Source organism: Colletotrichum destructivum, chromosome 5, assembly GCF_034447905.1.
Source record: "Colletotrichum destructivum chromosome 5, complete sequence".
Classification (NCBI taxonomy): domain Eukaryota; kingdom Fungi; phylum Ascomycota; class Sordariomycetes; order Glomerellales; family Glomerellaceae; genus Colletotrichum; species Colletotrichum destructivum.
This window is the reverse complement of record NC_085900.1, coordinates 4,845,590-4,868,128: the sequence shown is the minus strand read 5'-3', so window position 1 is coordinate 4,868,128 and position 22,539 is coordinate 4,845,590. Positions and strand designations below refer to the sequence as shown.

At 52.9% G+C, this 22,539-nt stretch overlaps 9 protein-coding genes across 9 annotated transcripts; 3 read left to right on the top strand and 6 right to left on the bottom strand.

The window, feature by feature from the left end:
- Positions 1-1,604: 1,604 nt before the first annotated feature.
- CDEST_09023 (uncharacterized protein) lies at positions 1,605-2,132 on the top strand (the record flags this gene model as incomplete). Its single annotated transcript, XM_062925182.1, has 3 exons — positions 1,605-1,665; positions 1,718-1,988; positions 2,048-2,132. The coding sequence occupies 3 exons, from the start codon at positions 1,605-1,607 to the stop codon at positions 2,130-2,132; spliced, it is 417 nt and encodes a 138-aa protein (XP_062781233.1).
- Positions 2,133-3,290: 1,158 nt separating this feature from the next.
- CDEST_09022 (uncharacterized protein) lies at positions 3,291-3,638 on the bottom strand (the record flags this gene model as incomplete). The annotated part of the gene is made up of 1 exon (XM_062925181.1): positions 3,291-3,638. One exon carries the CDS (start codon positions 3,636-3,638, stop codon positions 3,291-3,293), a length of 348 nt encoding a protein of 115 aa, XP_062781232.1.
- A 2,359-nt stretch (positions 3,639-5,997) lies between these two features.
- Positions 5,998-8,408, top strand: CDEST_09021 (uncharacterized protein; the record flags this gene model as incomplete). Its single annotated transcript, XM_062925180.1, has 4 exons — positions 5,998-6,228; positions 6,318-7,359; positions 7,431-7,849; positions 7,926-8,408. 4 exons carry the CDS (start codon positions 5,998-6,000, stop codon positions 8,406-8,408), a joined length of 2,175 nt encoding a protein of 724 aa, XP_062781231.1.
- Positions 8,409-8,864: 456 nt separating this feature from the next.
- CDEST_09020 (uncharacterized protein) lies at positions 8,865-9,593 on the bottom strand (the record flags this gene model as incomplete). Its single annotated transcript, XM_062925179.1, has 1 exon — positions 8,865-9,593. One exon carries the CDS (start codon positions 9,591-9,593, stop codon positions 8,865-8,867), a length of 729 nt encoding a protein of 242 aa, XP_062781230.1.
- Positions 9,594-10,222: 629 nt separating this feature from the next.
- CDEST_09019 (Putative cyanovirin-N) lies at positions 10,223-11,023 on the bottom strand. The gene is made up of 4 exons (XM_062925178.1): positions 10,766-11,023; positions 10,683-10,696; positions 10,511-10,617; positions 10,223-10,445 (listed from the first exon to the last, which is right to left on the bottom strand). Exons 1-4 carry the CDS (start codon positions 10,961-10,963, stop codon positions 10,405-10,407), a joined length of 360 nt encoding a protein of 119 aa, XP_062781229.1. The 5' UTR covers positions 10,964-11,023; the 3' UTR covers positions 10,223-10,404.
- Positions 11,024-12,331: 1,308 nt separating this feature from the next.
- CDEST_09018 (uncharacterized protein) lies at positions 12,332-13,537 on the bottom strand (the record flags this gene model as incomplete). The annotated part of the gene is made up of 4 exons (XM_062925177.1): positions 12,332-12,721; positions 12,777-12,815; positions 12,942-13,133; positions 13,193-13,537. The coding sequence occupies 4 exons, from the start codon at positions 13,535-13,537 to the stop codon at positions 12,332-12,334; spliced, it is 966 nt and encodes a 321-aa protein (XP_062781228.1).
- Positions 13,538-13,806: 269 nt separating this feature from the next.
- CDEST_09017 (Putative fumarate lyase family, L-Aspartase, adenylosuccinate lyase) lies at positions 13,807-15,708 on the bottom strand. The gene is made up of 5 exons (XM_062925176.1): positions 15,331-15,708; positions 15,067-15,226; positions 14,988-15,002; positions 14,829-14,915; positions 13,807-14,767 (listed from the first exon to the last, which is right to left on the bottom strand). Exons 1-5 carry the CDS (start codon positions 15,673-15,675, stop codon positions 13,890-13,892), a joined length of 1,485 nt encoding a protein of 494 aa, XP_062781227.1. The 5' UTR covers positions 15,676-15,708; the 3' UTR covers positions 13,807-13,889.
- Positions 15,709-16,261: 553 nt separating this feature from the next.
- CDEST_09016 (uncharacterized protein) lies at positions 16,262-19,370 on the top strand. The gene is made up of 3 exons (XM_062925175.1): positions 16,262-16,763; positions 16,813-17,424; positions 17,479-19,370. Exons 1-3 carry the CDS (start codon positions 16,324-16,326, stop codon positions 19,274-19,276), a joined length of 2,850 nt encoding a protein of 949 aa, XP_062781226.1. The 5' UTR covers positions 16,262-16,323; the 3' UTR covers positions 19,277-19,370.
- Positions 19,371-19,620: 250 nt separating this feature from the next.
- Positions 19,621-22,497, bottom strand: CDEST_09015 (Putative phosphate transporter). The gene is made up of 4 exons (XM_062925174.1): positions 21,676-22,497; positions 21,453-21,598; positions 20,073-21,387; positions 19,621-20,019 (listed from the first exon to the last, which is right to left on the bottom strand). The coding sequence occupies exons 1-4, from the start codon at positions 21,746-21,748 to the stop codon at positions 19,817-19,819; spliced, it is 1,737 nt and encodes a 578-aa protein (XP_062781225.1). The 5' UTR covers positions 21,749-22,497; the 3' UTR covers positions 19,621-19,816.
- Positions 22,498-22,539: the final 42 nt, after the last annotated feature.

Sequence of the window (22,539 nt, the reverse complement as noted above, 5' to 3'; positions counted from 1 at the left end):
CCACCCAGAGCTGGAGGGAGCCCCCGCGGCTCTTTGGTGTGGACTGTCACTTTTTCCGGCTTCGGGGTTCCGTACAACGTCCATCAGAGGACCGCAAGACCGCCGAACAGAACGGCGAAACTCTCTCCAGCCGACATCATCATCGTTCAGAATCCGACCAAGAACAGTTCTGTTATTTTCCAGGATCGTCGTTGAGCAGGCCTCACTCTCCAAGTCTTTTGGGATTGCGATGGCGTCCCTCAGCTGACGGATTTGGAGTGGACCAATTTCCTAGTTATAATTAACTACTAATTAGTATTAGTATAAGTTAAATTAATATATTTAAAGTTAATAATAACTTTACTTACTAGTATTAAGTGTAGCTATAAAGGAAGAAGGGATAATAGATAGAGGTGCCTTATAGTAGCCCTGCAAAGTAGGTAGGAAGCCTTTGCAGGGCTGCCTACCTTAACTTTAATCCTCCCCATAACTCTAATGCCCTGTTTTAGCAGCATAATTCCTGCAAACTAACAAGCTGCATTACAAAGACTAAGCTCTTAAACTAAAAAGTACCTCCTAGGCACTAACTACTAGCACTTAAGCTGGGTCTGATTACACCCTTAACTACAAATATGTTTTTGTTTGCCTTAGGGTACTCTGCGTAGTCTTTCTGCGTGGTGTACTGCATCCTTCTCCTTCACCCCCTGCGACTAGCCACCTTGGTACAGGGATCCTGACGAACCCTGACAAGCCGGCGTCCGCGGTCATCCGTGAAACAGCCCTTCTGGCAGCCGTTTCGGATCTGGCAGACAGGTGCCGCAATGGTGTCGGGCGATTGACACGGCGTCGTCGTGGAGGAACACACGATAGTGGATAGTGAGACTGACGTGGAAACAAACCAGAACTGGCAGAAGTTGGGCAAACAGCAAGTACAGTATTTGGGTATGTTCAGGATTGGCTCTCTTCCTGTCGAGAGTTGGCATGATGCTGTGTCTGTATGCTTTACGGATACTATATACTGTCACGTGTTTGCAGTTGAAGACTACGGACCTTGCAATGGGCCTGCGACAATCCACCCATAGCTATGTTAGTCTCGAACACAGGGTTTCTAACACTCCTTTAGCACCATGAAACCGTCACCCTGGCCGGTTTCGCCTGAATAAGCTTAGATAAGTCTAACTACAGCAATTACGTCCTGTGTATGGCGCTATTTCGCATCAGCTACAGTCGCAGCATAGGACAACGCGGCTCCGCGGACAGCGTCGTAGTACAAGGTACCCAGAACGGCCAGCAAGACCGCCCATGATGATCGCATCATGGCAGATACAGCCGCAGCATAGACGCCACGGATCCGCGGAGAGCGTCTTGGTACACTGTACATACGGCGGTTATTCGTCTAGTGACCAAATGAGCATGGCCACTTCGTCTAAACAGGATGGATAAGAAGCGACTTCAACCCATCGTCTTGAACTCGTCTGATTGCTCTCACACCATCTCAGTTTTTCATCTCGGCATTTCTTTATCTAATTAACACCTACAGTGACTACCAAGAGCCCAGGTCGGCCTTTCTTCTGTTTATTTTTTTTGTCGGACGCAACACTAGATCGACCCATCTCCTTCGCACAATGCATGCCAAACAGGTCTTCGCCGCGCTCCTCGTAGCGGCCACCACTATCACCGAAGCTCGTGCGTGGTCCCTTATACGGTATGCTTACGCCAGTACTAACATGTAGTTTAGGTGTTCTCCAGTCCCGTCAAATCGGCGACGTTGATTGCAACGTCGCCCGTCTGCAGATCGTAGACGCTATCTCGTCGGCCCAGGACACCGTCGGCGGCATCAAGGACGCGACCGTAAAGGATGCAGCGGCGGGTGGTCTCAACCAGGCCAGTGATGCGATTGGGAACATTGGCGTGGCTCTTATCTCTGGTCAGAAAGCGGCGGCAGAGGACCGCACGAGCGTTAAGACCGGGCTCAATGCAACCGGCACAGCTCTGCAAGGGGGTGACCAGTACGCCCCTCCCGAGTAAGCCGTAGTGAAATTCCGGGGCCGGTGCTAACGTGTTGCAGGACGGACGACGCAGTCAAGAAAGCGCAGGGATTCCTTCAGAAGGCGGTTGCTGCTGGGAAGGATGTCGTCTCTCTTTGCAAGTAGACTGTAGTTGCAACCCTGCCCTTAGTCTACAACAAGCAGGTATTTTGTAGACAAGGGTTAAAATGCTTAATCAATACATCCTTAGAAATTCTACTTTCGGGTGGAACACCGTATTGGTCCGTTAGAAACAGCTTGAATGTCTAGGGGTTAGTTGAGCCGCCCATAAGGTTTCGGATGACTTCCTGTTCATTCCATCTTGTACACAAGTTCAGGATATGAGCCAGAGCTCTTGTATCAAGGCATCACTGTCCTAAAATCCCTTGTTCTGAATATAGGTTCGACTCTCACCTCACTTATTTGCAGTCTGCGTCTCTGGACTCCGCTCTAGTATCTTGAACCAGCTTTCACCCTCCTTCTCTCAACCTTCATAATATTTTCATGTAAGATATTCGACTCGCTGAGCCGGACGTGCTTCTACATTCTACTGCCGTCGCTTTCAAAACTCAAGCCTAAATCCAGTTCGCAAAGTTGCGTGAGTCATACCGGATGCGTCAGGTTTCCAGCACGACTTGGGGACCTTACTCAAACGTTTTCATATCAGCAGCACCAACAGTCCTGCTAGGCATCAGTGCTGACGTAGATCCGTGGCCGTGAAGATTTGTTCGGCTCTGATCGTCAAGCGTTGTCTGAAAGTAACTGTAAAGATTTTGAATCTTGAATTCTGAATATTTTGCTTATCTTGCTGATTGAACTCGCATGACAATAAGAAAACCCACGGTCGGCTTTATGTTCCAATGCTTTGACCCAAACCTATTGCAAGCGGTTTCGTACAAAAACTGACCTCAACCTGCCACTGTGTCGCTTAGAGTCCGAGGAGAGGAACAGCTGTGGATCTTTTCGGGGGAACAGACAAACTCGGAGCACAGTAACTTTTGCACGGTTGAATCAAAAAGCTTTTCAATAACATCTAGAAATTGCATTTCACACTGAAAATACCATCAAAAGCTCGCTGCTTAATGACACTGCTTATTTGTAGACAACAAGTTCATTTTGCCTCAACGCATACCCATCACCTTTAATCAGTAAAGATAGACACAACGTAAGACAAGGCAAATGCTGATATATTGTACGCTCCTAATAGGCATCTGCCATCCAAGTTCCGGTCTGGGTCATTGAGCCGACGCAGCCTTGGAAGGTGCGGCCGTATCTCTGGGTTGTCTATGGCTGGGTGAACCAGACGCCAGCGTTACCGTTCTTGACAAGAGTCGAGTACTGGTCAGTCGTGGCCGTTGTCCAGGTCCTAGAGTAGTTGATGCCTAGACTTGTTTTAAGGTAGTCCTTGATGAAACCGACGTCAAGGCCCACTGAACCCGATACCGAGTTGGAAACACTCCAACCCTCGAAGGTGGACAGAACCTCCCGTCCGTATCGGAAAGCCTTAACGTAGCATGGTATTCGCTCATGCCCGTCGTCTTCCACTCGACGCGGCCCAAACCGCCGTGCAAGTCGAATGTGGCCGTTGAGCGCGCGGTACGCTATCTCGACGCTGCGAGACGGAAATTTCATCGTGACCTTCTGAATCATGGACTTTTTATTGTCCTGACGATGGCCCCGGGGTTCGCACTACCCATCAAGATCAGGGTGAAATCTGGGCCCAACGAGAAGATGTTGGTGACGTGCTTGATCTAGGATAATTGTTGAGTTTCGCCGGCGTCTGTCAGCCCTGAGGCCTGCCATGAAAGCTTGTGTGATACCAACTTTCCACATGGTCGAGGCATGATTTTCTCGAACAGTCCAGGTTGATTAGAAAGTGCCGGAGAGTTTGGGCAAAGATTGGAAGTAGTATCGTCTTTTCGAAACAATTGGGACCAGTTGGAGTGCTTGGTGTCTGGTCACAATAGGACTAATTCGCCTTGGATGAAGCCAGTTTAACAAAGCCAGTGATACCTCGTCAATTAACCTCTGTTGAGAAGCTAACCAGATTCGGGACCTCAAGACTCTTCCTTCCAATAAATCGGGTCTTACGAAACCTCGCTTCTCATCTCGCAACCCTCTGAGGGAAGTTACATCATCCGAGCCTTATCGGTTATCTAATTAGAATTTCAGCTGTGGCAGGCGACAGCTTTCCTAGTCGGCGAACAGAATGAATGGTCGATCGTCGGTCAACGATCATCTTGTTTTATTTTTGAAAATATCCATGGAAATTCTGTCTCCAGGGTGGAAGTAGATCTTGGAAGTTTGGCACTGATGGAACTCATTTGATGGATGTTGAGCCGAGATCGGGTGTGGGCAGCGGTAGCCAGAGAACAAGTCTGGCTAATTGCCCACAAGTATCAGAGGAGCAGTTCCCTAGCCAGTCTATCGCGTGAGCAATTTTGCCTTTCCCCGACTTAGAGACTCTTTAACGAAAATATTGAATGTATCTATCATGTTACGAAAGAGGCTTGAACCCGTTGTCTCTGGGGTCTAAATTCGTCTCTAGGCGGGGTGCTTAATTCACAGAAACCACAGAAAGCTGTTAATACTCTGCGCGTCAACATACAATACATCTTGCAAATTCGTACACGCTGGGATTAGGGTTGAAAGAAACCCTAGCAAGCCCTGTTTGTAGATGATGCCCTAAAAACGGATCTTGAAGCTGGCAAATACTTCATTGAGAAGCTCAACCCCCTTGCCAGCTGAGTTGATGTGTTGATGACTCGGGCCGAAGAGTCGGATGTCTCATCTCGAAATCATCAGCCCCATGAAACAGGCACTCCGGCAAGTTTAAGACAATAAGCGGTTAGATATGAACGAGCTGGACAGACCAGACAGATGGCTTGCCTGTGCCACGAGGCTGGCCCTGATGCCAATTGATGCCAGTCAAAGACTGTACAAACGTTGCTATATGCCTGCATTTCTAACAATACTAGGGTGTTAGCTAGCAATACGTACCCATTTTAATACAAGCAAGCCTTTTTGGGTTCTAGCAAGTTTCCTCATGATTATTTACAATTCGCTAGCCTCCGCCATCGTCTAGATGCTTCTGTTATTCAATGCTTGCTCCTATAATCATTGGCACCTAAGAAACAGGGTGGTGGAAGCCTTTTCTTCTCTTTCACTGGTTCAAGCTGCTAGAAGAGACACTGCCAAGGGGGCTGCTGAAGTTTCTATGAACTGCTGGCAAGGACACTGCTCGAGAAGTCCCCCCAAGAAGCTAAAAGGCGGTTGACGTGGCCGCCAAAGGGGCCATCGAAGGGGCCGACTTGTCGCTGGAGGCGCCGTTGGAGGCCGTGAGTCTGCATTCCTGGCAATTCTGGGCTTTTGATTGGCAGTGAAGATCTACCCCCAACACACCATCTTATCCCATCGAAGCACCGCCCGTCAGGAACATGTCAGCCCCCTAAACATGCGCGATCTTCTTTTGGGTTGCAACGCGCAAAAGCGTCAGACAGGGCGCGGTTCCTGGGCAGCACCAATCCCAATTCGAATTGCTACTCGCAGAACAGTCAGCTGCTTACATGGCGCAGTTTCTGGGCAACACCAAAAACGGGACATGCTCTAGGTCAGTGTTGTATCAATCCTAGATGTGCGGTGTTGGAGTGGCTACTTTCGGCCGAGATCTTACGCCCCCACCGACCTCAAGGAAACATCAATCTGATGGGGTTCCTCTTGGCTCTCAGCCATCACGGGCAGCTTGGTAATAGGGCCCCCTCGTAAACTAAATTGGGATCTTAGAATAACGGTAGCTTAACTTGATCACGGTTTCTCATAGCTTGGGAGGCTCTATCACCACATGTAGGTATAAAGGCAAGTTTCCAGCTTCGAAATAGCAACTGTAGGGTCACTCTCTCATCAACCAGCAAGTTACTAATTACACCAACAAATCTTTCCTTTTGTCTCCCCTCACCTCTTTTCCCGGTTATTCTGCTGTCTGGTCGCGACAATGAGGGCTTTCGGGTATCTGCTGTTGCTCGCCAGCCTGCTCTTTGCAGCCGTCAGCTCCCAACAGACGTCCGACTTGTCTCGCAGAGATGAGAGATTGCAACAGTTCTACAGCCACATGGCCAAGGACGGCACTTGCCTCATTTACATCGAAACATTTGCTACGAACGACGGCCTGACGCCTTGCGGTATCTTTTGCAAGGCGAACGGCCAGCCGGAGGACAAGATCGGAGTGAGTTGACAACTAACTCCATCCCAACTTCCCGAAAAACGGTTCATGCTTTGACCCGGTGACGCTGACTACAACGAAAACGAAAACAGTGTCACTCTGAGCATGTTTACGACCCCGAAGGATCGTACCCCAAAGACCCCGACGGATGGGAGTGGTATCCGGGCAAGTGTATCTGCGCTGACCAGATCGACCCGATCGCCGAGGCCATCGCCATCCCCATCATCGAGGCTCTGGCGAAGCTTGACGAGATAATATGCGGCGTCTTCGTGCAGGCGATTGTCGAGAGCATCAACATCGGCTTCGCCCTCGTCCCCGGCGCCGGCCAGGCCGCGGCCTCGGCGCGGGCGGCGACGAAGGCGGCCGTCGAGGGCGCCAAGTCGTTCGCGGAGAACTCGATGAACCCGACCGACTTCTTCGACGGCTGGGTCAAGAAGAGCTGCGGCATGGACAAGATCGAGCTCGACTACGACAACACCTTCGACTCGCTGGTCAACGCGCCCGACTCGGTCGGGACCAGCAAGGGCTGCAAGAGGAAGAACAAGGGCGACTGCAGGACGCTCGACGCCAAGCCGGACCCGCCGACGACGACCAAGAAGGACGACGCCCCGAAGACTACGAAGAAGGAAGAGGCCCCAGAGACCACGAAGAAAGACGACGGTCCCAAGACTACAAAGAAGGACGATGTCCGGACCACGACGAAGACGGACGCCGGCCCGACCACGACCGCCACGAGATCCAGCACCAACAGCGCGAATCCCAGCGGGACCCCGGTCACCTGCCAGTCGTGCCGCTCGTCGAAGGCGAAGAAGGCGGCGCGGGACAATAGATGGGGCTCCATGTTCGTGCCGCGCGCGCCCGGCGACTCTTGTCTCTTGGACAGCTCCAAAAGCGACGATGGCTGCACCGCGTCCGGCCTCCTGGCCCGCGCGGACGTGCCCCTGCAGGAGGCCAACCCGAATCTCATTGTCAACGGGGGGGATTTCCATATCAAGTGCGGAAAGCACAAGCCTTGTGCGAGCGCGAAGAATGACAGGTTGATTGATAAGTACTACTACCTCGAGGGCGACGCCAAGTGCGGCGGAGATCTGAAGTTTGGGAAGGCGGAACAAGTCGGCGATGCGCGATTCCAAAGTACGACTTTCTTGCTTCCTTTGGTTCTGTTTTAGTCAGGACAGTGTACAGATGCTGACGTTTGGGCTTAGACGACCACGTGTACGAGAAGCAGACGCTGGCCCTGTTCTTGGAGTGGCTCGGGGACGGGGACATGACTCCCATTGGCGGGTACACGAAGCCGCAAGCTTCCTGGGTCGCGGACGTTATCCTGGATGATGAGAGCCCCCGGAACTTCAAAATGAAACCGTCCAACATACCCCTCGGGATCCCCACGGAGGGCGCGCCGCTTGACAATGTCCTGGGCTACGGCGTCGCACGCTCTGATCCCCTGGATAACCGAAAAGGGGCCGAGGGGGGGATGAGGATTGAGAGGACGGCCACGAACTTTGCTCTCGTCGCCGAAAAAGTTAACCTTTACAAGGGGGCCTTTTTCAGACAAAGCAGGCCGCTTGCCCTCGAAGATACCCACCCGAGCATGGCAAATAAGAACAGGAACTGGATCAGAAACGTGGGTGTTGATTTATCTCCTCGCACGGAGAGGAGACATGAACTACTGCTGACTGCCCTCTGTGTCCCTCTTACAGCACGCCGCCGTTTTCCATTACCTCAGATACACCCACCCACCGGCCAGCGACAAGGAGAACGTCTGGGACAAGTGGATGCGCGTCTCCAACTGGGTGGACCTGGTCCTGTCCGAATTCGACCAGTCCTACGTATGGGGGGACCATCCCGATGAGCCCCGTAACGCCGCCGGCGGCCCGGCGTGGCTGCGGTCCTTCTACGCCCACTGGATCGACATGTACCTGGCCGGCATCGAGAAGAACGCGCAGGACTGGGCCGCAGAAGCCGAACTGGAGTTCAAGCTCAAGTACGGCAACGACAATGAGGCTGCCGCGACGCAGTGGATGACCAAGGCCTTCGGCAAAAACGGCTTCGCGACCCGGGCGAAGATGAAGTTCCCCCGGCCCCGCTCGGGCCCGTCGGTGTACGGGGCTTACGGGAACCCCACCATGACCTTTGACAGGAACGGCGCAGCCGTGATCCTCGGCCCCCCCGCGCCGCTGTGATGTGGGGGAGGGTAGGTTGCTCGAATTTGGACGGATAAGTAGAGGTGGGGGTGTCTTTCTTTCTTGACATTGGGCTGTGTGAATTTTGATTCGCCTCTTTGGGTTATATTTGGCCTGTGTTTGGCAATAATAGACGGGTTCTTGCGTCAGAGCTAGCCAAATAGTTTCGAATATTTTCTCTCTCTCTTTCTAGAATTCAATCACAGAAATACGACAACTGCTGGAAAGATGATTCTGGATATTTGACTTTGTTTTTCAAAGTCAAATATTTTTCATTTCAGCGCCATCATCACAGGAGCATGACACAGGTCCGGCTGCTTTTAATGTTGTCACTGTTTGTTTTGAAGCATAAGACACAATTCTGGGTTTGAAACCGATGTTTTTATCCATCACTTGGGCCCGCTTCTGTTGCTCGACCTGTTGCTCGACTTGCTCGCAAGACCTCATCCAACCAACCTAGGCCTTTCGTCGCCACTTCTCCAGGTCGCTATAGATCGTCCCGTCTGCCACATACGAGTCGTAGAACCACTCGATCGAGCTAGTGAAGCTCTGCAGCCTGTCACCCAATTCCTTGCCCGGGAATCGCTTCACCACGCAGTCGGGAATGCCGGGGTCCTCGGCCGCGGCCTCGGGTTTTAAGTCGAAAAACACGGCAAGGAAAGCGCCGTCGCCGTCGTCGTCGTCGTCGTCGTTGTCGTCCCTCTCGCCCGTCCCCGGTAAGCTCTCATCTCTGGCGGCGGCATCGGGCTTCTTGATGATGAGGATGCGGCGCTCCCACGTGTCGTCAAATGTCGGGGGGATGAAGAAGTCGGCCGTGCCGGAGGCGTTCCGCGCGGCGACCTCGGCGCGGTGGTGCGCCGTGCACAGAGCCACGCGTTCAGCCTCGGGCGTGCCGGCGGGGAGCACGAGGCCGTGGACCTCGACGCGACTGGTCGCCTCGCGCCTTCTGCGGGCCCGACGCGTCGACTCCTCGAGCCTCTTTACTGTGGCTTTGATGTGCTCGCGGTCGCCGGCCGCGGGCGTGGTGTCGTAGAGCTGGATGGACCACTTGGGCCGATTGGAAGCGTCCGGCGGCGTCTGGGTGTCGGGGTCCATTTCCGTCATCTGCCAGGCCGCGTAGCAGGGCCTGCCGTCGTGGCTCGGGGCCTCTTCGACGATGGTGCGGGGGTACACTCTTTTGGCCATGATGTTTTGCGAAAGTTGGCTTTGCGGTTCGGTGGGAAGTAAGACGGTGGTTGAGGACAGATGACAGATGACAGATGTGCTTTTGGGGCGAAGGAAGGGGGCACAGTGTAGTAAGCTGACTAAAAGCTTGCAGAGTTGGGTTCGGTCACATTGGGTCAACACAAAGCACAATATGCCGAAGTACGAGAGAATTCCATGTGACTTCAAGCCTCAAGACAGATCCTATCGTAGTCGTCGTATTGTTTCGATGACGGCTCCGCGTTTACTTCCGCGGCTGGCCTATGAAAGGGCCGCAAAGCGCTAACTCGTCTGAATCTGTAACCAACAGTGCTCTAAGTAAGGGTGAAGTCGAATAAACTGGCGGCAACTCCCCCACTTTGGTGCAGTTTGAGTTGGGGATTCAGTTTAGTTGCCGCAACCTTCAGATGGTTTTGGTTCCTCTAAACGATAAGTAATTCAGGGGAGGCTGGTGCGCCCACCCGAACCCGTGGCAACGGCTTGCTAGGTCAAGAGGTGATTTTAGAACGCTGTTCCATCGAGAACGAACCGTTCTGGCGTCCAATTCTACTCATTTTGTTTATAAAATTGCCAGATATGTGTTTTATCTACACAAGTTGCTGTGCGAATGTCGAATGTCTCGTGGAATTTATGAGTTTTTGTTCTTATTGTTATTCTATTGCGCCCAAAAGTCAAATACTGCAAGGGCCGGTGGGCTAGGGCCGGTGATTGCTCCGTGACCTGTCGGGTCCGGATTTGTTCGGACGAGATCCGACATGAAGCTGATTCCGATTCCAACAGTAACATGTACTCATCAGCATTCAAGGTCGCCCCCATCGTTGGTCAAGCATGAGTCTTGTCACAAATGTCAGTGTCTAGGCATTCATTACTGTAGTAGGCTGCCTGCTCATCCTGCTTACCGAGATCGATTGAAGTGGGTTTCTTCGTGCCCGTGCTGTCGGTGCATCGGCAATTAAGCACGCTACGGTCACCAGCGAGACCGCAGTCGCAGAACTTGAACGAAGGGCTGAAGAACATCAACGTCAGTAGCACATTCATTGTCCGTCTTGCTTGGTTGGTACATGTTCATACTTGGATGGCCGGCACTGAGAATAGGGCATTAGTGTACTGGCGGACTAGACGCAGCTTTAAGAAGGAAGCAGAGGGGCACCTACCACAAGTCTCCCGCCAACATTTGCTAGACATCTGGTCAAGTCGATATTGGTCCCGACAGAGTCACCAAAGCTGTCGTCGCAGCTGGCGCTTATGGACGTTGATCGAAATGAAATGTTACCGCAAGACTTGGAAAAGTCACCAGCGTAAGCTAGGGAAACGATGGCGCTGAGGGCGCACAGAATGGTGGACCGATGCATGTTGATAACCGGATTAGTGAAATTTACCGTTCTTTTATTTTTATTTTTTTTGGCTGGAGGTTGGAGACGATCAACCGTACTTTCGGATGAACCCGAATGCTTTATATGTACCCCCTTTGCGAAAGGGAGACAACCACACAACATATGACAGGCCGGTATTCTCCCATCCATCGGTCATATTATCAGACAAGGCAATCTAACATAGTTTCTCTCCTATATCTGTCCTGGCAAGCTGGACCGGGCCGAGACAGTAGGCTGTTCTACGCTTGAGCCATACGGGCCCAATTTCCTACCAACGGGCTGAGTCATTGGCGGAGGTCAGCCTCATTTTCACAAGACTTGACTAGCGAGTTGTTACTGTCTCTTGGATTCTGTAACACGCCAACAAATACCATGAAGCTCAAACATTCAAACACAAATAGGCTATTTCTAAAAAAAAAATTTCCCTCTCATCAAGATCATGCTGCTGCTGCTGCTGCTGCCCCTGTTAGAAATGAGCGGGTTCATGAGGGAACTCAAATTCAACTCTAAGCCTGCTTCTTGAGTCAGTCCTGACTGTGTGTGGTTTAATCTATTCCGTAGGCAGCGAAATCCGACTCATTGAACCTTGTTGTCAAATTCCCGACCAGACCCGGCCCCTAACTGCCAAACAACTAATATGAGACTAATTAAATAGATAGATGGAGCTTCAATACGAGCTGTTTACTTGGCAAGGACTTACTGCCGATGTCAACTCACACGCCCGACAACAGTCACCACTCTGGCATACTGTCGAAAGATCCGCCAGGTCAAGCACTTCGTGGCTGGACTGCACCACACACACACGCGTTCCTATGTGAGGTCGCCTAGACGCCGACACCTCTCGGATCGGCCCCTTTTCTCACACGGCGCGTCCCGAGTCGGGCCCGTATGTCGGCCGGTGCGGGAAACCCGTGCGCTGGAGAAACATCGAACGGCCTTGGCAGCCTGGCACCTGATGAATCTGTGGGGCATCGCCCCCCTACTCTCACACCACCTGAATCAGCCTGCACACACAGACAATTAATTATGTTCACTAATATCCCGAGATCCAATGTCCGCTTGACTCCAACACAAACAGCTCATTTCAAATAAGCCCTTTTTCAACACATGCTCCGACCTAGCTCGGTTGTTTCGGGACTGAGACGCCCTTTGGTGGGACAACTGACACTGCCGGTTGGAATACCACCACTCGAGATCGTCGCACCAGTCTACCCCGTACCAACCATCACAATTTACCAGCTTCGGCTGTTCTTGGGACAAGAGGGCGTTCAACACCGAAGGTCCGTTCTCCGTCAGCCAAAACCCAAGCCACAGCTTACAAGCGGGATCGATACGAAAGGGCTTTCCTCAGCAGTCGATTTTGATTTGACCGACGCAGGCTGTATTCCCGTCACCATAGTGGAGCAAGAGCCCGATGATGATAGTTCTTCCGCGGCTGTGGCGTCGACACGGGGTGATCTCAACCACGTTGTTGAGCTTGGCTTTGTTCCATGCAAAGTACTCATGAGGGCGAGAGATCGGATATGGTGAGCTTGGCCACTCAACTTTAGGCGATCGGCCTTGAGATTTGGGACGGCATGTCTCGAATCCCAGCCTTCGTACACCAAAACTCGTCGTCTCAGCGTAGATGCGGCTTGTGGTTTTGCTCCGCAAGTCAAGAAGAGTCCACTCGGAGTGGCTCCAGTTCGGCATAGGCTGCAACCCTAGTAACTCCGAGCGGCCCTGGTTTGTAACTAACTGGTTGATGTGAGCAATCTATTTGACCTGATACCAAAAGCAGAACGAGACGTACCAGTAACGCAATTGCGCTTTTGAATGGGCTATTGAGTTTCTAGATTTCTGTTAATACCTCGTTTGCTTGGAGTGGCGTGTACTGTTAAAGAGCAGCTTCGCCTGTGGTTCGTACGCCTTAATAAAAGTTAAGATTCTCCTTGGCTTGGTGTGCATGTAGCATTACAATTTGACGGTTCCAGAATAGCGAGTAGGCCGTGGTCTGGGGGTCGTTACAAGAGACCGCCGACATGCGGTAGCTTGGTTCTGCATTGCATATGCTTTCAACCCGAACACACCCGACTGCAATCTGTGGAAAACCCCAAGAGACTTTGGGCAGTGCAGCAGATGCGTATTCAAGCAAGCGCGGCTTCAATCCCTACCGCCTCAAGTAAATTCGGGTGTCAACATAGGCTTCGTCCCAGGGCTTGTACTTACATCGCTGGGGAACCGGAGAAGGCCACCAAGGGTTTCCAGTTTCACTGCTTTCCACCAAACGTCTGCTGCTTGTTGGATGGTGCCCTGTTCCGAGGAATCGGCAAACAAAATTTGTCGAACGCCTAGATGGTCGCTCGCGACGTACAGGCTGTCGATGGACGACGGCAAGGTCGGATCGAACAGAAGGACGTCCTTCTCTGAAAAACGGTTCGGTTCGATCAGCCCGCAGGATTGAGGGTGTAAGGACTTCATAAGCGTGGCACTCGAAAAAGGTGACCATCTGCGTCCATTGAGTGGAGGGTCATGTTCTTCCCAGCGACTGGCTGTCTGAAAATTGCAAAGCATCGGATCGACAGGTTAGAGCCGTCTGTCGCTTCATGTTTGTTTCTTTTCGTTTTCAAGGGAGTAGATAAAAAACCAAACATCATGCCGCTATAGAGCTGGTTATCGGTCCGACTTGGACCAATACACTACAATCCACTCAGGGCGGCTAAAGCATATCGATCATCAGGTTGAGTTGAGTCGCTTGGGCGGCATTCAAAAACTTTTTCATTTTCATAAGAGGGTCCAACCGCACCCGATGGGATAACTTCCGCCATCATCTCGGCTATCCCAGTATCCCTCGCCGGTCCATTCCAATCCTCTATTTTCAAAAAAAAAAAAAAAAAAAAAAAAAAAGCCTCCGTGCTAAAGTTCATCAAACGTTGAGCTCCGTCGTTGCCGACTTCTCGAAGATAGCCCTGTAGCGCTGGATCTTCTTCTCCGCCACGCCCTCCACGCCGCAGTAACGCTCCACAATCTCGGCACTACGGCCGATGTAAAGCTCGGGCTTCATCATGGCATCAAGCTCAGGCCAGATCGGCTGGAAGAACTCGGTGGCCTTGATCCTGCTGATGAGATCGTTCGGCTTACCCTCGAGCTTCACGACACGGGCAGCCTGGTGCGACAAGACACGGATCTGCTCGTGGGCTTCTTGCCTGGAAACGCCCTTGGCACAGAGCTTCATGATGATGTTCTCCGTGACCATGAAGGGCAGTTGCTCCTGAACACGCGAGGCGATCACCTGGGGGTAAATGACCATGCCGTCGGTGATGTTGTCGAGGCTGCCAATGATGGCATCGGCCAGGAGGAACATCTCGGGCAGGTCCATTCTGCGGACAGCGCTGTCGTCCAGCGAGCGCTCCATCCACTGCGCAGCAAGGGTGTTTGCGGTGGTTGCCTGCTTGGACAGAAGCTCACGGGCGAGACTGGAGACCCGCTCCGAACGCATGGGGTTTCTCTTAAAGGCCATGGCCGACGATCCGATCTGGTTGACCTCGAAGGGCTCCTCGGCTTCCTGCCACGAGGCGAGATGGCGGATGTCTCCGGCAATCTTTTGCGCCGTGGCACCCAGGCCGCAGATGGCGTTGGCGACAAGCAGGTCGACCTTGCGGGTGTAGGTTTGCGTCGAGACATCGTAGCAGGCGGGGAAGCCGGCCTTCTTGCACAACAGCTCGTTCAGCTGGTCGCACTTGGCGCCGTCGCCGCCAAAGATCTCAAGGAACGAAGCCTGGGTTCCCGTAGTTCCTTGGGCACCTGGCACATATCGGTCAGTCTCTCGCGGGCTAGCGATGCACGATCCTGCATAGCGGCTCACCTCGAAGCAGCAGCCCGTTGCGGACGTGTTCGATGCTCTCCAGGTCGAAAACGAGATCCTGGGCCCATTGAGCGGCTCGCTTGCCAACTAGACGCAAATCAGTACTGTCGTCTCAAGGGTTTGCACCCCACCAAGAAAAGAATATTGCTCCAAGTATACCTGTGATCAGTTGCGCTAGCAAGGGTATGTGTGGTTAGCAGGGATTCTACCAAATTTGGTGATGACAGGGGGAAAATACCTGGCTGCAAATGGGTGTACGCCAGAGTAGGTGTCGACTTCCACTCCCTCGCAAGCTTGGACAAGTTCGAGATAACCTTGGCCAGTCTTGGGAGGAGAAGGTCCATGGCATCACGCATGAGTACAAGTTCCGCATTGTCAGTGACGAAGCAGCTGGTGGCCTAAATGTGAATCTTGTCAGACTCAGTTCATAGAGGCTTTGCGGTTATCGGAAAGCATGTGAGCAACCCGAGAGTTGCGACATCAACTTCAAACTTCAACTTACACCGTAATGAATGATGCCAGCCGCGGCCGGCGCAACAGCTCCGAAGGCGTGTACATGGGCCATGACGTCGTGGCGGCGGATCTTCTCCTCGACTCTGGCAACCTCAAAGTCCTGGTCAGTGACCTCAAGATGCTGCCTCATCTGCTCGAGGGCTTCCGGGGTGATGGTCTCGATGCCAAGCTCTCGCTCAGACTCGGCGAGCAGCAACCAAAGCTTGCGCCATTGCGAGTGGCGGGACCGTTGGCTGAAGAGCCGGGCCATCGCCGGGCTGCAGTACCGCGCCGTCAACGACGTCTGGTACGTATCGTAGGGCGACGGCCCAGCATTTTTTCCGTCAGTTGCCATTGTGAGATTTCGTTTTGAGACGTTTAGTTGATGAGGGGTTGAAATTGAAGAAAAAAAGTTCTCCGCTGATCCATTATCGGCACGACTGAAACGGGTTTAGGCGGAACCGTGTGAAGAACGGCTCCGGAACAACAGCGTCCCATTAAGCGAATGTGGATCCCTGGCCCAGGCGTCCCGGGATGCATGGCACGTGACCAGCTTGAATTCTACTGTAAACGAACCTCTCCCATTCATCTGTCTTGGTTGGATAACACTGTCCCTGAAACTGCTTGTTAATAGCTTCCAGCGAGTCAATTTTCAGTCTTCGTCACTGGTGTCGCATCACAGAGACTTGGCACTTTACAAGTTCAATGCTTCTTTTTACTGATTACCGCAGCAGTGACATTATGCATGTACGGCTAGGCTGTTGGTAAGCACTTGTGTCTTACTGGAAGCATTGTGTGCTTCTGAGACGGTCCAATCATGTTCTTTGTGACGTGAAGATGGTCAGGGGTGGCAGTGCAAGGCAGAATTGGGCGCCAGTATTTCCAGTTGCTGAAGCCATGCGGGGTTTATCTTTTCCTCTCCCTTCTTCCCAATCCATGAAGTCGGTCTTCCGCGACTGCGGCAGTCCCAGCGTCACCTCGAACGTGCTCCCAGAAAACCACGATGGAGTTCACGCTTACTTTCGATGCGGTCGGCGACTTCATCGCAGTCATCGAAGTCGTCAGAAGCATCATTGTCGCGCTGGACGACTGCCGCGGCTCGGTCAAGGAATACCGGGATGTCGTCCAAAGCCTCGAGGTTCTCGAGAAAACACTCCAGCTGGTGGCCGATCTCTACAAAAACCAAAGCCCTACCAACGATCTCGGCGACCTGAGGGCGATTGCGATGCGCTGCGTTGAGCAGATCCGCTTATGCCTGCAGGGATTCGGCGAAAAGATTCAGAAGTTTGTGCCAAGCCTTTCAAATGGGGGAACGAAGAACGTGTTCAAGGACGTGGCAAGAAAGATCCAATGGAAACTGGAGGAGAGTGACGTCGACAAGTTTCGAGCCGAGGTAGCGGGGTACACGTTGTCACTGAACGTGCTACTGGAAGTCACCACAGCGTAAGTTTAATCGTAATCAGTCCGTGGCGTGGATACTGACCTGCTCAAGGCGGGTGGTTCAACGAAACCACGAAGCTGCGATCCAACAGGCGGCCCACACCGAAAATCGCACGGCAGTCATGATTCGTAACTCGAACCAATCCCTGAAGGGATACTTTGGCATGATCGGACGAAGGATACTCTCGAGATTGGATTTCGTTTCCAGGCTGGGCATCGAGTTGAGAAGCTCCACGGCCCAAGTCATATCAATGGTCCTCGCCGTGTCAGCGGAGTTGAGCAGCATCAGAACAGTCATCATGAGACTGGAGCGCCCCGTTAGCGAGGAATTCTTCCTTCTCGAAGACGCGACTGGGAAAGTGTTTCCTGTTCATCTGAGGACCATCACCTCCTGGGAAGCATTCGAGTACATCATTGTCGACAGATTCAAGGGCAGAAAGGGTGCCCATCGGATTCAACGCAAGCGTTACTCGTTGCAGGAACGGGCCACCCGCAGAGCAGTTGACCGTTCCATGGAGTGGGATAGCGCTTTCCTACCGTATCAGAAAGTCGACATGAGCCTGATGTGTAGAGAAGCACAGAGAGCCACGCCGACAAAGTCCTCACCCACTTGTCCCCGATGTTTCACGGAATCACCTGGGGAGACGGGTGTTGAGGTACAGTGGTGAGTTAGCGGCAACCCTCCGATGCATTTTCTCAAGCTCACCTACATCCACAGCCAAAATTGCCGCATGTTCTTCACACGAGTCGTTGAAGTGGATGACGAAGTCCTCCCCGACGCTCCGACGCCCCCTCCTCATCTCGCCCGCGAAGCTCGCTTCGGCCAATCAGCGTTCAACGTCACTACGAGTGCGAGGACGAAAAGAACCAGGGAAGAAGCAGAGTCCGAAAATGAACAGGAATGTACGTGCGAAAGGCCAAAGAGGCGTAAAGAGCAGGAAAGCAAGAAGAGAAAAGCAACCTGCGAGAAGCCAGAATCCGATTCCGACGATGAGGACGTTCAAGGTTTCGTGAGAATCACTCTGATCTCTAAGCGCAAACGAATCCATGGGCCGGTTCTACCGTTTTCCGCGAACCAGACAGAGTCTTTTGACTCCATGGCACACAAGCTTCTCGGAGGGAGAAATGGTTCGTCGGACGCTACTTCTCAACTCGACGCATCTTTCTCCTCGTCAGTCAGCCAGGCAACAAAGAGCAGCTTTGGAAGTATGTCAGTACGTCCAATGGTAAAGCTATCGGGCGCGTCATTCCAGACCAGCCGCGATAATGCTCAGAACGAGGATGAGGACGAGGAACCGTCCATCGATTCGAGCGATGAACCCATCGAACACATGAAACCTCTCTCCGATGAAGCAGCAGAATCCAAATACGAAAAAACTGAGCCAAACGTAGCAGATGATGACAGCGACGGTCTGCATGGTAATGATGCTACTAAATCTCCAAGCTCCCTGGCCGATACAACCCCAGCAATTTCATCGGAGAAGACCAAAACGTATACCAAGACCCTCGAGCCTGAAGACTCCGCGGATGAGGATGAGTACATTGAAGTTGATGGCCGTACATACGTCTTGCCGAGGCCCAGAAGAACGTCAAACGACTACAGAAATTACAAGTCACAACAAGACACTGACTACTATTACTACTACTCGAAGACAGGCATGACTCCAATCCCGAAGCCAGATGCTGCCATGGACAAGTCGAGTCGCCAAATGCCCAGCCCAAGATACACCTCTGACGGCTACTACGCCACGCCGAATAGCTCGTTTACCTATATCCAGCGCGATGCTGTCGCCTACGAGCCCTCGCCTCGTCGTCCCCCCAGACCGGCCGTCCGCAGTTCTGCAGCATGGGCGACTCGTCAGGGTCCCACCGCCGCCTCCTCCGCCGGCGCTCAAACCAAGAGAAGGCCGCCTACAGTCCGTGTGGCGAATGAGTCGGATGCCAAGAAGCACCGTATTCCTCCGGGCTACTCGCTCAAGAACTGGGACCCGACCGAGGAGCCCATTCTTTTGCTTGGGAGCGTATTTGACTGCAACTCACTCGGCAAGTGGATCTACGACTGGGCCGTCTATCACCACGGACCCGCCACTCCTGTTTCTGAGTTGGCTGGTGACCTTTGGCTTCTTCTTATCCAGATAGCCGGCAAGATGAAGCGCGCCGATCTATCTATCGAGCAGATCACCAACGCAGAAGAAAGAGAGCTTCTGGGCGACTTCGTTGACTCAGGCGAGCGCCTTATTGGTAAGCTACGCGACCTGCTCAAGACCTGCGAGTCACCCATGCTCGAGGGTCTAGGAAAGGGGGGGTCTCTGGGCAAGGGTGCAGGTGTTGAGTTTATCAAGACGCTGTTTGGCCGTGAGCGTGAACTGGACAAGACTGAGAGACTGATGCAGCGGTTTCGGCTGTTCGTCCTGCGGTTTGACGCCAACTGTGAGGATATTCTGCAACAGGCGATAAAAGAAAAAAACAAGGCTACAAGCGAGAGTCGTGTTGGAAGAGAAAAGATAACCAACTAATGTATTTAGCTTGACCCAGGTTTGGGTGGGAGAACACACAGCACCCGACTTGTTATGCCAAGTTGGAAATGATGACGTTCCAAAATTAATTTATGCAGTACTTCAGTTATTCCAGAACAAGTCATTCTGCTCTCGTGGTTGAGAACACCGCAGCCATTTGTGCAGGCTTTGGAACCCCGGGTGCTTTCGACAATGCTCGGCTCGGGGAAGCACCGATGTGGACTCCGCGAGCCAGCCAATGCGGGGCCGAAGAGTCCGGCACACAACACCCCTTCAAAGTTCACCAAGCTGCATGTTCGACCACTACGCACGCTTATACGGCCTGAAAAGTAGAGTATCATCTCAATTTGGGATACAAATCATTAAATGCTACGATACTAAGGAGGGTATGAGCGGTAGTCTATCAGATATAAAGAAAGTATACACTATTTTAAACGGGCACAACTCCGAAGAGCCCGGTCCTGGATCCCCAAAACCAGAGACCTTCCCTGATCAAGCCATGTAGAGTAGGCCAAAATCCGTCAAGCCAAGAGCGTCAGTTTAGTTGGCCATTCCCCAGCGAGGAGCGTTGACAATGATGCCGGCCAAGAGGCCGGAAATGATACCAGCAGTGGGAAGGGTGATGATCCAGCCCATGTAGATCCAAGCAACCATGCGCCAGTTGATGGAGCGCCAGGTACCGGAGCAGAGACCGACACCGACGGTGGCGCCGGTGATGCACTGAGTAGTAGAGACGGGGAGCTCTGATTGGGTATTAGTGAAAGGGTTCAGATCCAGGTCGCTGCGGCAAACTTACTAAGACGAGTGGCCAGGATGATGGTGCAAGCAGCGCCCAATTCCATGGAGAAACCACGAGCAGGCGAGTGAAGCGTCAGGCGGTTACCGAGGTTGCGCATGATGTTGTATCCGTAAGTCCAGATACCGAGGGCGATACCGGCACCACCGAAGCAGAGAATCCAGATGGGGACGTCAGACTTGCTGCCAGCGAGGACACCGGTGTTCCAGATCTGGAAAATGGTGGCGTAAGGTCCGATGGCGTTGGCAACGTCGTTGGCACCGTGGGTGAAGGACGCGGTGCAGGCAGTCATGACTTGCATGAAGGAGTACAGGTACTCCGCCTTGTTGTCGTAGTGCTGGACATGAGCGTGCATCTCCTCCAAGTCGCCAGTAAGCACACTCTCCTTCTTCTGCATGTTGATGATGTCCTGGTCGACACCCGACAGGAAGACCTTCTTGACCATCCAGTAAAGGACGGCACCGCTGTACCAAACTCCCTCGGGGCGAGGGCCGACAATGGGCTTGTGAGCGTACTCATTCTTGCGAGGGGTCACTGTCGCAGCGTCGGCGGTGTCCTGGGCAACAGTCTTCTCGCCGTCGGCAGAGCCCGATTCAACATCGTTGCTGCGAGTGGGAGAAACAACACCACCACGAGCAGCCTCAAGCTCCTCCTTGGTCATGTGGCCGGAGTAGAAGTCGCGGATGCCGCCGGTCAGGCCTTCGGGCTGCATGGGAGGCTCGGGGCGGCGGAGCAGGAGAGGACCAAGGAAGATGTGGTACCAGCGCAGTTGCCAGTCATCCTTGACGACCATGCGGTACAACCAGGGGACGAAGAAGATGGTGATGAGCAGAGCCCAAGCGGCACCAACACCAACGATCATACCGGCCGTCTCGGCATCGTTAAAGGTAACCTTAATGGAGCCACCCTTCCAGACAATCAACATGGTCAGAAGAGAGGCCGTAATTCCGAAGTAGACGGGCACGAGGGCGAGACCCTTCATGACCGGGTTCTTGCGCAACATGACACCGTACTTTGTGATTGTAAAAATGATTGCCGCGAAGGAGCCAGAGATACCAGGGGCGATAATCCAAGCGAGGAAGACAGAGACGACACCTGAGCTGATATCGCCGCTCGGGGAAACCCAGTGAATGTTATCAGCGCCAATAAGCGCGACACCCATGCCGATGACACCACCCATGATGGAGTGGGTGGTGGAAACGGGGAGACCGATTTTCGTGCAGATGGTAAGGTAGATGGCGGATGCGGTGACGGCGCAGCACATGCCGAGCATGAGGAGAGCCGGGTCATTCTCGAAGAGGTCGATATCCACGATCTGGGGGCACAATGAGTCAATGGAACGCCTAGGGAGAGATGATATCTTGGCGAGCATTGGCTGACCTTGGTACGGATGGTGTCTGCAACACGAGCACCAACACCAACGGAACCGGCAAACTCGAGAATGGAACCTAGGGACATGGCCTGAATATAGGTGATGGATCGGGACGAGACCGAAGTGGCCCAGGAGTTGGCAACATCGTTGGCACCTATCGTCAAGAATGGTTAGTCCATCACTCGGTCGATGCTACAGAGGACATGAGAGATGAGGCTAATGTGAGCATACCAATGTTCCACGCGTCGAGGAACGCGAAGATGGTACCGATGGCAAAAATGTAATCATACTGATGGAGAGCCATCGTATCGATCTTTGGCGCAAAGGCGCGGGTACGTGTTCAAAGAGAGTGCCGGACTGGATAGCACAAATGCTTCAAGTCTATGTGTAGGACAAGGGAGGGGGGCAAGAAGGGATCGAAGACCCTGTTATCTGGCGCGGAAGGCGAGACCGGGTAGGGGATGATGTTCGAGAAGTCGACACGGAAGCAGGAGAGAAGAAGACCGGGAAGACGCAGAGGATATATACCAGATGGAGGGCTGCTTGAGACGACAGAATGAGGTTCCATTAAAAGACACCCCTCCCCCCAAAGATGCACATGTTCCACCCTCCATCCCACGGGTGTGGCCAGGATACAGGGTGTGATTCTCGGGCGGCGTGGAGACGCAGACGGAGACATGCCAGCATCTGCAGACCAACACCAACAGAGACCAGAATGAGAGACATCGACAAGGGCAGCAGGTGTACTGGATTCTGCAAAGTGCAATTACGCCGGCAAGGAGTCGCCACATCCATCATCTGCAGGTGCGGCGGGCCCAATCGATGGACGTTGGACAGATTTTACGCGGGTGCCTACCTAGGGTACCTCGAATCATTGGTACCGCCGTTCGAGCTTCGAGCTACGTCTGTAGGCCGTTTTTGGCACAGGTCGAAGGGATCGATTCTGGAAACTCGAGACTGCGTATCTTGTCTGTTTCATGCCATATGTTGACGGTGAAAGTTGGGGAATGGTCGCCGCAGTCCAACACTTCAGATGTTTTGTACTCCGTCTTCTCTGGCTCTCATCTTGAGTAACGTGATGAGCTCCCTGCTCAG

What these genes read in the sequence shown, in the direction of transcription:
- CDEST_09017 (XM_062925176.1), bottom strand. Translation starts at nt 15,675, where the DNA reads ATGGCAACTGACGGAAAAAATGCTGGGCCGTCGCCCTACGATACGTAC. An exon ending in CTGGCATCATTCATTACGGT is followed by an intron (nt 15,227 to 15,330) that starts GTAAGTTGAAGT and finishes ATTCACATTTAG; the next exon opens with GCCACCAGCTGCTTCGTCAC. An exon ending in CAACGGGCTGCTGCTTCGAG is followed by an intron (nt 14,768 to 14,828) that starts GTGAGCCGCTAT and finishes GATATGTGCCAG; the next exon opens with GTGCCCAAGGAACTACGGGA.
- CDEST_09016 (XM_062925175.1), top strand. Translation starts at nt 16,324, where the DNA reads ATGGAGTTCACGCTTACTTTCGATGCGGTCGGCGACTTCATCGCAGTC. An exon ending in CTACTGGAAGTCACCACAGC is followed by an intron (nt 16,764 to 16,812) that starts GTAAGTTTAATC and finishes GACCTGCTCAAG; the next exon opens with GCGGGTGGTTCAACGAAACC. An exon ending in ACGGGTGTTGAGGTACAGTG is followed by an intron (nt 17,425 to 17,478) that starts GTGAGTTAGCGG and finishes CTACATCCACAG; the next exon opens with CCAAAATTGCCGCATGTTCT.
- CDEST_09015 (XM_062925174.1), bottom strand. Translation starts at nt 21,748, where the DNA reads ATGGCTCTCCATCAGTATGATTACATTTTTGCCATCGGTACCATCTTC. An exon ending in CCTCGACGCGTGGAACATTG is followed by an intron (nt 21,599 to 21,675) that starts GTATGCTCACAT and finishes TCTTGACGATAG; the next exon opens with GTGCCAACGATGTTGCCAAC. An exon ending in CATCCTGGCCACTCGTCTTA is followed by an intron (nt 20,020 to 20,072) that starts GTAAGTTTGCCG and finishes ATACCCAATCAG; the next exon opens with AGCTCCCCGTCTCTACTACT.
- CDEST_09019 (XM_062925178.1), bottom strand. Translation starts at nt 10,963, where the DNA reads ATGCATCGGTCCACCATTCTGTGCGCCCTCAGCGCCATCGTTTCCCTA. An exon ending in ACCCACTTCAATCGATCTCG is followed by an intron (nt 10,446 to 10,510) that starts GTAAGCAGGATG and finishes ATTTGTGACAAG; the next exon opens with ACTCATGCTTGACCAACGAT.